At 42.3% G+C, this 13,241-nt stretch overlaps 1 protein-coding gene across 4 annotated transcripts in view; it reads left to right on the top strand.

The window, feature by feature from the left end:
* Positions 1–524: 524 nt before the first annotated feature.
* FAM13C (family with sequence similarity 13 member C) overlaps positions 525–13,241 on the top strand; it is a 51,777-nt gene continuing 39,060 nt past the window's right edge. For all 4 annotated transcript variants that reach the window (XM_039719646.1, XM_039719642.1, XM_039719645.1 and 1 more), the window contains exons 1-4: positions 525–679; positions 5,468–5,524; positions 7,272–7,470; positions 11,995–12,116. In XM_039719646.1, coding sequence (XP_039575580.1) covers positions 618–679; positions 5,468–5,524; positions 7,272–7,470; positions 11,995–12,116 — 440 coding nt within the window. In that variant the 5' untranslated portion in view covers positions 525–617. The remainder of the gene's footprint in view (positions 680–5,467; positions 5,525–7,271; positions 7,471–11,994; positions 12,117–13,241) is intronic.

The raw sequence follows: 13,241 nt of genomic DNA, 5'->3' as shown, positions 1-13,241 counted from the left end.
CTGAGCTGACCTTGCTGAACATAATACATCAGGTCAAAAATGTTTTGTTGCAGGAGCACAGCAGCCTATTCCTTTCACAGGAATGGTTTCATCTACTGCTTGCTGTTAGCTTAATAACCTTTTCCTACTTGAACTGTCTATTCTGCCAGATTTCTTTTTTTCATAGAATCCCTTGTGGTTTGGCCATGAACTGAGCATGTAAGAGACCACTAAACAAGAAAACCTCCAGACAGCTAGCTGGGCAACCCTATTTATGTAAAAAAATCCTGCATTTGATGAGCCAATTACACAGAGCAAATATTAAAAGGATAGAATGACAAATACTTGTTTGCAAACCTAAGCCTTTATTAACAGCACAGTCACAGCCATGAAAGGCTACCTGAGCCTCACAGTCTACCTGCACCCCTGCCTGAATTCTGGGTGCTGCTGGCTGGGCTTTGTGAGTGTTGTGGGACTAATCCCTGTGGTTCCTTGATTATGAGCATGTGCAGAGCAGCCCAAGGTAGAGCCGTGCATGCAGAGCAGCACACAGACGTGCCTCGCAATGCCATGTTTGTGCATGTGTTCCTACAACTGAGGAGGACACAGGGAGCCTGCCTGCCTTGCTGATTTATCTGATGTTTTCTTGTTTCTGTTTCAGCATTCAGGATAAGTCCTTCAACACGACAGCTTTAGCAGAGTAAGTGAACACTTTAAAGATGTCCTTATTTTTAAACAGGAATGATGAGTTTAGTTACCGTGCAGAATAATTGTAAGTGGTATGTGAGAAGTCCCAAGCTATCTGTCATATATTTGGATTGAGTTTTCTGTAATCTAAATATATTATTGCCTGTATGGGAAGGATTGCATAAAGCAGCTGCCTTTTTAAATGCTCTGTGACTACTTAGCAGTGAAATCCCTTTTTTGGGAGAATGTATGCTGGGTGCACATCACACACATTTGAGTGCATGATTTTCAGTGTTGGATGAACCTCCGTCAAAATATTGCTCATTTCTGATACTGATGATCCTGTCAAACACAAGCATGTCTGTTTTCTAAGGACACATGGTCTGTACTTACCAGAAGCATTGTTAGGAAAAGAAAAATCATTAGGAAATATTTTGAAAAATCCCTATACATTATTTATACAGGCCAAGTAGCAAAAATGTCATTCTTTTATTATCTATTCCATAAACTACTTACATGGCCTTTTGTATATATCATAATCATGAGGATGTATATGTTGATTTTTCTTGTTGTTTTACAGACAAAACAAGGGAGGACATTAGAAAGTTAGAAAGGCAAATCCTCTAGGAACTATTGCAAATGAAATGGTCTTTGTCTTATTTTAGTCTAAACCACTTCAATATTGGTGTTCTGTGCATATTTACTTTGCATGCTTTTGATTGTTTCAAAAGCTTTTGGGGATGATTCTGCAGCAGTAAGGAGCCAAGTTGTTTTTCAGGAGGAAAATGATGTATGGATTTGTTTGTATATAGGTGAGTTTTACACTGCTAAAGTGCTCATAATTTAAACACCCCAGCTGGACATGAGCTGTTTGCTGAGTGCTGGGGGACAGGGGACACTCTGAAAACAGGCCAAGCTGTAATCATCTGAGCCATCTCTAAGTGTTGTCATAACCTCTGCAGGAAAAGTAATATTTCAAAGGGATCTAAAGAATTTCCCTCTGTTATATTGCTTTGCTTTATTTGCTTATATTTCCTTGCTTTGTTTAATATTTAAATTTAGTCACACTTTGTGTGTGACTGGGGCAGATATGGAAAGATTGAGCTGAAGCTAATAAATCATGGAGGGGTTTTTTGTTTGCTTGCATGCTTGTTTGTTTTCATTTCCTTTGTTCCTGTTAGTTAAGTAATAAATTTTGGTCTGTAAAATTATGGGTTTCTCCCTCTTCACAGAAAAATAGCCAGATTACAGATAATATATTTTTTTATCCTTTTTTCTCCTTCCCTTTCCTCTGTCCCTAAGTACATCCATTGTTTCCTGTAGAGATTCCCCTGAAGAAGTCCCTAAGCCTGCCTCCCCCCGAGGTTTCTGGGACCCAAAGGTGATGGCTTTTCTCTGTGGGCTTCATGTTAAATCAGGAGGGTATAAAAGCTGGGAGTGTGGTGCCAGCCCTGCCCTTGGGGAGATGGAGAGGGGTTGGATCTCCCTCATTTCAGCTGCTGTTGGTTCTTGTTTGTGGGATTTCATGTTAAATCTTATATTCCCAAACAAAGGGGTAGAAATTTGCTTTTAGAAAACAAAGGGAGTGAACAATGACATCTGAAAAGCATTGTCCCATTGAACAAACTTGGTTTCCAGAGTTGTCTTCCCTAAATCTCATTTGGAGCAGTCCCCCAACATCAGCTTTTGAGAGCTGCTGAGGATACACAATTCTTACTGATTTCATCACTTATTGCTTGTGTTGGCCATCTCTGAAAACAGATGAAAATAGATTTATTTTTATTTAGCAGAAGAAAGAGAGTTTTCCATGCACATCTAGGCATCCTCATTTAACAATTTCTGTCTTTATTTGTGACAAAGGCAAGGCCAGGGCTTCCTGAATGGAATCAAGTCAGTGTTAGAGCACTTTCAGGAACATTTTTCCAGACAAGGCAAGTGCCTGGGGGTGCCAAGCTCCCAGCAAGCTATGCATGCAGCCTGGTTTGGGAGCTGCTCACGTGAGCTTCTGCAAGGTCAGGTCAGCAAAAGGGAGCAGGGCTCACTCTGGTCTGAAATGGCTCCCGTGGGAAGGTGAAAATGGTAGAAAGTTGAAGAAGCTGGTCCCATTAACCCAGAGACCCTGGAAGAAACACAGAGGCAGTACTAGCCAGAGTCAGAGCAGCACTCCATCCAGGCTGGGATCCCAGCTCTGACCTGACTCTGGCCCGTGCCATAAGATCAATAGTGGATGTTCTTACTTTCAAGAGATATCCATTAGTCAGTAGCTGAATTGGGCACTGAAGAGAGAGGATTCACCCCACTGGCTTTGTTAAAAGACACTTCCTACCCAATGTAAGCCTCAACCCATTTGGATTTCTGACCTGCAGCTGTTGTGGCATAGTCTCTGGTGGTTTAGGAGTGAGGAAGATGCTGCTGCGGTTTTTTGGTTGGTGAAAAGTCTCTCTGCTACATGGCCACAGACTATCAAAAAACGTACCAAACTCTCAAATATCACCCTATCTATTAAATACAGCTAAAGATAAACAACAAGATTTACAAGTTACTGGTGAGAGGAAAAGAAGGTGTACGTGTTTGTTTTGATATGTGCAGACAGGAGGCATGAACACAGATGATTCATTTCTTTAAGAAATCAAGGTAGGAAAACTCCATGATGGAGTTTTAATGATGGATATTTGCATATCAAAAATCCATCTTTTTAAAGGTCCTGCTATGGTCCTAACCTCAAACACTGTCCTGTGTGAGTGAGCTCTCCTGGTTATTATTTATTTTGGTGGAAAATTTTAGAGTGTGTTTCTTCTGAACTTCCTCAGGATCTTTTAAATTTCATGATGGTCATTGTATTCTCTGACTCATCAATGCTTATATTTCCTATCTACTGCCATCCAGTTACTCAAATACATTTTGTCACACTCATTATGTTGTTTATAAGTTGTGTCTTGTTTTATGACTCCTGTCAGCTGCTGGGTGCTGAGTTAGGAGCTGTGCCTCTCCAGATCACCTCGTGGAGCCAGCCCAGCTCCCCCAGTTAAGGAGAGTGCTCCTTCACTGGACTTGCTTTGACCATTGTGCTCAGCCATCCATTGTCCCTCCAGAGAGTGTTTCTCACTGCCAAGGTGGTTTTTCAGGAGGCCGCCAAGTGAGGTGACTAGTGAGAGAAGAGGGAGCAAAACTGGTGACAGAGCTTCTTCCTCCCACCTCCTCTTCTGAGGCACACCCAGGAGGGAGAGTTGGTCCCTTTAGGGGATCCCTGGACTTTGCTGGCCATGGTTTGGCCCGTGGTGCACACCTCACCTGGTGGCACCTTCTCCTTCTCGTCTGTCTGTGCTGGGAGCTCTGTCCATCCAGCTCTGACCTTGGCACTGTCTCCTTCCAGTGCATTTTCTTTCTGTTGTTTCACCTCTGTGAAATATTCCTTCTAGTTCTAGAGCCAGGTTGCTGGTTCCTTTCACACTGGGCTTTGTTATTCAAACCCCCAGTGTGTCCTGTGCCTCCCCTTGCTGCTTCCTATGAGGCACTCAGGTATTGGCCCGAGGGGAAGGTGTGACTGGCACCCAGATTTCTACAGTGAATTTTCCCATTTTGCACATCAAGCCCTGTCTTCCATCCATCATCCCACTCTGCCATGTGGGGAAAGCTGCACTCATTGCAGGAGTATTGTGTGATTAGGGTGATCTGCCACTGGAGTTCTCTGCTCCAGTTGTGAGCAGCAAATGCTCTCATGCATATGCTGATGTATTCAGGAAGTGTAAACACTTGAGTGGCCCTTTAAATATTTTCTGCTGCAGTCTGACTTTTGATATAGACACCAGCAGAAGACTGGTGGGGAAGAGGAATATATTAAACCCTTGCCATTAAATTGCAACGCAGAGCTATGAATGTGTCACTTAAGGTACTCTCTTCTAAGTGGGGCAGTTCTCAAAAATTGACAAGTCAGCAGGAGTACAGGCTGCTTCCCCCATAATGAAGAGATTCCTCTGCCAGAAAACTTCAAGGGATCCAGGCCTCCTTAGTGTCTGTGCCCTGTGAGTATGAGCTGAGGGTGAGGAGAGGGCCCTGACTTTACCCCAGCAATACCAGGCTTGGTGTTTGCATATTTTGGGAGTGCATGCCTGTGGATGCATGTTTATCTGAAGAAAGGCTGCCCGTGGGCTTTGCAGGTTCAATCATCCTGCAAAGTTCAGCCAGGCAGCCAGTGTCCTCTCAGTGGCTGTGGTTTGGCATATTTATCCAGACTTCTCTTCTGATTAGGCAGCCTTGGAACAATTCTTTTGTTTGTAAGTTAAAGGAAGTAATTGATTATGATTGTTCAGGCTTCTTAAAAAATATTGCTAGTTCACTTTTTAAGACTAACTCTCACTTCATTATTTAGTTGGGGATTTTTTTTTCCTGCTGCATAAAGGGTGATTGATCTATCATAGTTAATATTTTTGTGAGTTTGTGAGAAAAACATCCTTAGTTGTGTCTAATTATTTTTGAGGTTAATGTGAAGTATACTATAAGCAATTAGAATACAGAATTTCTCATAATTTTCCTGTGATTTTTATGGTAACATCTGAATTCCTTGTAATTATTTCCACTTGTCTGAAAATAATATACCAGATTGTGCACACTTAACATCTAAATCTTCTTCTTCCTCTGAGACTTGGACTATCATGGAGCAGCTATGGCATTAAATGACCCTAACTAAAGTGTGAGGAGAAGAAGAAATGTGTTTATAGTATGAGCTGCACTGTAATGTTACTAAAAGCTAAGTTTCTGCAGCTGGCAGAAAACCAATAATTATCTTGTATTCGTTTTCAAGGTGTGACGGGTATTCAGACTCTGTGCATGAAGATCAAGCAGGCAGCTCCAGTCCCAGGTACTCTCCTGCAAACTTTGTCTGAAATCCATTGGCAGCAAGTGAAGCTGTGACTGCTTCTGTTAAAACACTAGAAAGAAACCTTTATTCTCAAGGGAATGCAGAATTTCAGGGTTGTTGCCTGCAAAAGCTGCTAGTATTTCTGGGAATGTATTTATTGTATGTATTCTATGTGTTTATCTCGTGCACTTTTGTGTGATCAATATGAAGATTATTTACTGTTGCTATTATGTAAGTAAATACATTGTGGTCTGTATTCTTAAGTTCACATCATTCTCCTGTCATTCAGATGCAGCTGTGGTGCTTATACACCAAATTTTACTGTACAGCAGCTGGTGCAAAGCAGTAGTAAGCAGAGTTTTGCAACTGTGCAAGGATGTGCTCATTGATGAGTGTGTCCGGGAAACAGAAATCCTTTAAATTGTAATTTAACTGAAGTATTCTTGAGGCATGCCTCTCTCATGGCTATGTTAGTACATATTGATTGCTAGGGTGTGCAACTTAACCTTTCAGGAAGATCTTAAAATCAGAGGATACCTCAAAATTATCAACACTGGTGCACACTGTTGGGGTGCCCGTGGGCTATAAAGCTGTAACTATAACAACTGCCTTGGAGCCTGCTTGCAGAAGGCATGGGCAGCAATGGTGCTCAACTCCACAGGCACCCTGCAAGCATCCATCTGGATGCTGATGGGCCACAGATGGAAAGTGAGTTTGGCAGCTCAAAATCCTTAGGAGAAAACATTGAACTAGCAAGTTATGCTTTCTGGAAAAAAAAAAAGGAATTAATCTCAGGGGGATTTAATTCAATAGCCTTGACTCCAAAACATTGAACTAGCAAGTTATGCTTTCTGGAAAAAAAAAAAAAAGAATTAATCTCAAGGGGATTTAATTCAATAGCCTTGACTCTCTCAGCCGTGGAAGTTTCACACCAGGAGAGAGGTCATCTCCCAGCTGACCATTAGGATGCTGCCAGCTGGAGCTGACATCTGAAATCCCACCTGAACCCCAAGCTCCAGGCAGGGATTTTGGAGCAGCAGTGCCACTGCCAGCTCCTGAGGCAGCGCTGCCTCCTGCACTGCGGTGACTTCGTGGTGCTCATCATGGAAGGCATGAGAGCTGGTGGGGATGGAGTGACTGGTGTGGGTGACACCAGCAAGGTCCCCTTGGAGAGAGCTTGCACACTGTAGTCTGGGCGGGGATTGGAAATGCCTGTCCCAGGTCCCAGATTAAGCATCCACGAGTAACTGTGTCTGTTCAAGGCACCAGGTGTCTCTTACACAGGTGGATGTTTTCTCCAAACACATCCCTGGCTGTTCAGACCTTGAGTGGCTTCCTCCTTCCCTCTGTGCAATGGCCCTCACATCCAGAGACCAACAGAAGGGAAGTGTGCTGTTGAGAGGAGTTACTGTCTGTGCTGAATTTTTTGTGAGGTTATAGCTTACTGTGAATCATTGGGTGGGGGAAGTCTTCTGCATGAAAAAGACAGTTTCAGATTTTATTTGGGAATGTGAACTGTAGGTCAGAAGCCCAAGAGTGCTTCTAAAGCAAACATTTAAGTAGCTCCACAGTTGAGTGTGTGATAATGCTAACAGTAGCTTAGATCCTTAACTGATGTGTAGACCACTAAATTTAGTAAAAGCAATATGCCATAAATAGCTAAGAACTTGTTGCTCTTCTTCCTTCATAATGTTTTGACAGATGTCTGAAAACCTGCCTGATGCATTTAAATTTTATTTTCTTACAGAGATGATGATAACAAAGAAAATTACCCGGACAACTCTGCTGTCTTAGAGGAAAGGCAGCTGCCTTTGCAAGACACCCAGCAGCACAAGCAGCAGGTGTTAACTGACTGCACTGTAAAGCCTGAAATGGGCAACTTAAAGCTGAGGAAACCTAAGCCCATTGCAAAGCTAGAAAATGGAAAAAGCCATGAGGAAAGTCAGGTAAAGAATTAAACTTACCAGGGGGAGGCTTGTGGCACAATGTCTAAGCAAATTTTGAAATGCAAAGAGGGACTCCCTGCTAAGTCATGCTGTGATTTGAGACCCCACAGCAATCTACCCTGATTTCCAGGGACCTGCAGTCTGCAACCCTCCTGTAATAACAGTTTCCTTCTGCTAGGGAATTGCAGAGAGGATTCTGCTGCAACTGCTTTCAGAAATGAGTGGAGAGCATAGCTGAAGATGTGCAAATATTTATTTAGACAGTTTCTGTTTTGTTTATTTCATCAACGATCTCCTTTACTGCAACTAGAGGGATTTCATGGTTTTCCTTCATCTTCCTTTCTGTTTTCCCCATATTTAAGTAGTAAGGCCATAGCAGTGCATACTAGTAGCAGTGCTATCCCCCACCATCTTCCTAGGTTGAGCTGGGGGGAACAGAACTGTAAATGTTGTAAAAGGTGCTAAGGAAGACTAGAAATGAGGAAACTTCTGCTGCTGTCTCTGGTGGTACATTTTCTCTGTTGACTCTAGAATTCCATCTCTCAGCAGCTGCTGAAAATGCCTCTGCTCTTCCCTGCTGCTTCCCAAGTCATGTTGGATGTGCAGATTTAACCTCTCAGCTGGAAATATTCTCATATCCAAGATAGTTAATGTTAATGTTGGTAGATTTGTTGGTCTGCAGTAGGCACAAGGCCTGGCATGTGCAAATACAGATGTCTGTATTTACATAAAATTGTGCATACACAAATACAGATGTCTGTATTTCCATCTTTTTGCTGTATAATTTATTTGGCTACTTTTTGTCTCTCCTCTGTTCTTGTTTGTGAATAGAAATTTACAGAGCTCTTTCTAAAGTACTTCAAGCCTATCATAGAATAGGAATTATTTTGGACCAAGTTTAGAATGGGATTTCATCATTTTAGACAGAATGTCTTAGCTTCTAAGTGAGAGCTGTCCTTTTTGAATCCCTGAAGGAAAATGGAAACCAAATGGCAAATGGCATTATCACGGTCTCTTTCAGAATACCAATGTCAAACCCTTGCCCTGAAATTCCTGTCTGTTCTTCTGGAGCTGATCCAGAAATAAAGCAATAACTGGGAGGATTTTTTGCCATTGTACTGAATTCCTAGGAAATATTATTTTACCTGCAGGAAGATGAGGTGTGCATGTTTATCAGCTGAATGGAAAAAAAATTATGGGAATTTTTCCCTGTGAAGAGCAAGTGGAAGCAGATCAGGAAGAAAAGTCATGAAGAACAGTAAATGGGGCAAGGTCTGTCTCAGAGGTCATTGGTTGCTTTTTCAGCCTCTTCCGAGCCCGTTTGTGTCCTGCCTGTGCCTCTCACCCAACGAAAGCCAGCAGAGCACAGATTTGCTGCTCCGTGGCATTTTACATGGCCCTAAGGGGCTAACTGGAAATGGTGAAATTCTTTCATGGAAACTTTTTGAGTGTATAATTAGACTGCCATGAAACACCAGCATGACTAAAGTATGCAGCCTCTGGAAGGAAAAACAGGGCCAGGCAGATAATTTCCACATGGTTCAAGGGTTTGAATTAGGAGAGACAGAAGTGATGAAACACTATAACTGCATCAACCTTCCTTGGTGAAACCCCTTGCCACCCAGCCACTGAATGGGATAAAGGATGTACACTGAATGTACTCCTGAGCAGCTGACAAACAGCACTTTCTGAGCACATGCATTGATGAAAGAAAAGCAGGATGCGCTGCACATCGTGACTAAACAGTTCATCCTTGCTTTCCTGGGATTATTGGCAGAGTGCTTTTTCAGCAGGCTCCTCACTTCCCCAGCCTGACTCTGGCATCAGAAAGAGTGACACCAGAGCAATGACAGAATCTCTGCTAAAGGTGTTGCCCTGATAAGCCAAGGAACTGCTTGCTATTCCCTCTTATGTGTTACAAGCCCATGAATTTCTTTTACAGAGGATTGTCCCCTTAAAATTGGAGGAGGCTGTTGGGAGATGAGTAAGTTTCCTGTGTGTGTTAGGAGGATCAAAGTCTGTTTGGATGGGAACCATTTTGGTGTGCCTTTCTAGTTGTGAGAATCCAAGGGGTTTTCACTGTGGAAAGGTCCCTGAGAGGGAACAGACAGCTGTGATCAAGTAGAGGGAAGATGGGATTTTGAGTTTCACAAGGCTCTCAGCTGAAATGTGATTCTTGTGCCTCTGATATTTTTGGCATAAATGTAGCCCTGTGGTCATGTGCCTTTGGTCTCCATGAAGAAAAGGTTATTAGATTTACACTGATGATTAAAAAACCCAAGAGTAATAAAAGAGCAGCATCAGGTGACTTCACTTGAGCACTTATCAGATGGCAGAATGTCACCAGGGTAAAGCTGTATTCGCAGGTTGCCTGCAGTTATTTCCCTGGGGGCAGGAGCTGGCTCTGGAGGCAGCTGCAACCTTTCCAAACAGAACATGGGAAGAGAGGAGGCTGCTGGAATGCGGCTGCACCACTCTGCTCCAGCTATTTGGTTTCATCTTTCCCATGGTTCCATCAGCTTCCTTAGCAGTTCTGCAGCACTCATCTACAGGAAATCAAATTCATTAGGATTTCTTTGACTTCAAGAGGTGAGGAAGCATATGCCCAGAACATACTCCAGGGAGTCAGTGTAAGAACAGATGGTGAGGAATGGAAAGTCTGCTTTCCTTGCCCAGTCCTTTCTCCTGTCACTCACCTTTGGTGCACTGTCACGAGTATGGATTCCTTAATGAGTCACCCTGAAAATCCCTACTGATACTGGGACATATTTACAAAAGAACACCAAACTTCCTAGCTAATAGGCAGAGAGACAGTAAAAGTTCAGTTTTAAAGTCTTGTTATTAAGGTAAATGGCTATAAAAATGGTGGCTTGACAATCAGTGCCTAAAGATGACAATGCTGAAAACTGCTGAGTAAAGTTTTGTATTTTGACTATAAATGAAGCGTGCAAATTGCTTGTATGTCAAAGAACTTCCAATAATTTGACATTCAAATTATGATTTTAAATGCACAGTAATCAAAAAGTCAGAGCTGATATTGGCACATCAGCTGCAAAAACACATAAACACATCAGGCAGTCTGGAAGTTTTGCTTTGGTTTCTGGGTATACTATGTTTATTATGATGCAATTTCACTGTAGAAGTCACCCTCTTTAGTGAAAAAGAAACAAAAATGCAGTAGAAGATGGGGCTCTGCTGTAGGTGCCTGTGACACATCAGGATTTCACTGCTCTTTAGAAACAGATTCCACCAAGGGTGTTTCCCCAGTGTTACTTGTTAACGCCCTAATGATATGATTTTTGAGCAGCAACAAAGACATAAAAGAGAAAAAAAAACATACAGAAACAACCCAAAGCCACCCAAGTTTTCTAACATCAAGGCTGCAAGCAAGGGCTTATTGCCAGCATGTGCTCTTGTCCTCAGCTTTCCCCTTCATCCAGCAGGAAGCACCTGGAATTTCTGTGTTCTCTCTGCCCTGCAAGTTCTGAAGGGTCCTACCCAAACTTTTGACTTCCATGCATCCAACCAAAATTTGACACTGGAGAAAAGTCAGGTACATTGCTTTAGCAGGGAAGGGAGCTCTGTTGTTTTGCAGAGGGAATTGTATTTTAATTTTTTAAACTATTAGGCTAAAATGTTTGATTACAAAAGCTAATAAAGAGGTAGGAAGAAAGTCCCACTTTGATTATCACATTTTCAAAGATCTTAATTAACTTATTTCATTGCAGCGCAAAGGAAATATTGCAACCCATTTCATAGGTAAGGAAATAGAGATGTACTGAATGCATCTTTTCACAGCCCTACAACTGGTTTTCAAAAGCTTGGAGTCGAATGGATACTTTTCTCATTCCTGTTCTTTTACTCAGTTTTTTGGACTAAATTGCCTTTTTTTATTTTCTGTGCAGCAGATTGGGTGATGTGGCTTTTTCCCCCCTCACTGCCTTTCCCGCCTCCCAGAGTAATACTCTATTCATAAGGCTACACATATGTTAGGGAAGGGAAAGAGGCAAATGGTTAAATTTTACATATCTTATTTAAGTGATATTTAACTGCACTTGCTTTTGTCAGCCAGATTTTTTGATGCTTGTCAAGTAATAAAATCTTACTGATGTGAGTAAATAATTTCAAACTAATTCTTTGTACAGAACCTCTTAGCTCTGAAGCTGAAATCTGTAAATACCCAAGTAATAAAATCTTACTGATGTGTGAGTAAATAATTTCAAATTAATTCTTTGTATAGAACCTCTTAGCTCTAAAGCTGAAATATGTTATTTAAGTAATAATTTTAACAGAAAAGTTACAGCCTGCTTTGGTTTTAGAAACTGTTTTCCAATGAAATAACTGTGTTTAGAACCTTTTATTTCCTGTGTTCTCCAGTTGTTTTATAATTACCAAAAAATAACAAAGATCCTAAACCAGCACCTGGTCTCATGGAGCATTTTCTTCCCGAGGGAAAATATTTAGCCAATTTGGATTGGTACTGACAGAGCACATTCAGCTTTTCTTTTGTTTCTCTTTGTGCAGGAGCTGGAGTGTGCACTGCCAGGCCTCTCAGAGCGGCAGGGGAAGGCTGGATCCTCAGCTAATAACTATGCACAGAATGTGGCACAGAAATGCCAGGAAGCAGTCGTGAGATTCCAGCCAAGGTAAGACTTGGGATAACACAGCACGTTTCACTTCTGATTAACTGTAGGAAAGGCTAATTCATCTGCTGCCTTCTGCATAAAATATTCAGACTCCTGGCTCTTGTTGGCAGTGTATTCTATATTTATACATCTAGGAGTGTTTGGAGAAAGTGAAAGGGATAAAGATAAGAATGCAAATTTAATCATTCTTTAAACCCCTTACATCCAAAGCAGAAAGAACATCCTTAGTTTAGAAACTTCAGTTCCTCTGTGCCAAGTTTCAAAAATACTTCTCCACTTCTTTCCCTTTCCCCCCAGTGCTGAATTGCCTCTGTTTCTCAGAGCTGCATTCTCTGTGCAATGGGAATGGGAACTTTCACACCTGATTATAGCAAGGGTATCTATAGATGTACAGTTTAGGCTCTGGGTGCTGTGGCAGCTGTCCTCGTTCTGGTGCTGGAAGGGCACTGTGTGCTCAGGTCTGGCATTAACCACATCCTCATGGCAGGTAACTCAGCTGGTGATGAAGTCACTCAGCTCTGGCAAGTGTTGGAAGTCACAGTTTCTACTTTCATCCATCATGGCCATCCAAAAGGCTAAAAATGGGATTTCAATTCACCCAACTGACCAGTGAAGGTGTGTCCTAAGGATAAGATTAAGTCCTTAATAAATCCGGGGGCAGTGCTTTAGAAATTTCCCATGTTCAGGTGCTGGTTTGGCTCTGCTTTTCTGTGCACAGAGTTTTTGTCTGGTGAGCCAGGTCTCTGCTCTTTGCCTTGATGTGCATGACAGCCTTGGTGCCCTGTGGCAGAGTTTCTGGCTCCCTTTGGAGGGTCTGAAGCAGCAGCAGCAGCCCATCCCAGGGATGCTCAGTGGCTCAGGCACAGCTGGTTGACAGCTAGAGCTCCCTGGCTCAAGGTTTGTTTGCAGTCAGGAGTGGGACAGCGGTGACAGCTGCCATCCAATGGCACTTTGGTGCTTTGTGTGACATGAACTGGTTGCTTTCTCCACAGCTTTTAGGAGGCAACATTGTAAATGATCTTAATTTGTGCACTCAAAGGAAGGCTTAGCAGAATGAAAAAGCATTTAATTAGCTGGGTCAACAAAGTGCTTTTGCCCTCCAATGCTTGCATGTGCAATTGAAAC

This window comes from Passer montanus, unplaced genomic scaffold (genome assembly GCF_014805655.1).
Source record: "Passer montanus isolate IOZ18808 unplaced genomic scaffold, ASM1480565v1 scaffold42, whole genome shotgun sequence".
NCBI classification, from domain to species: Eukaryota; Metazoa; Chordata; class Aves; order Passeriformes; family Passeridae; genus Passer; species Passer montanus.
This window is presented reverse-complemented; position numbering and strand designations above follow the sequence as displayed.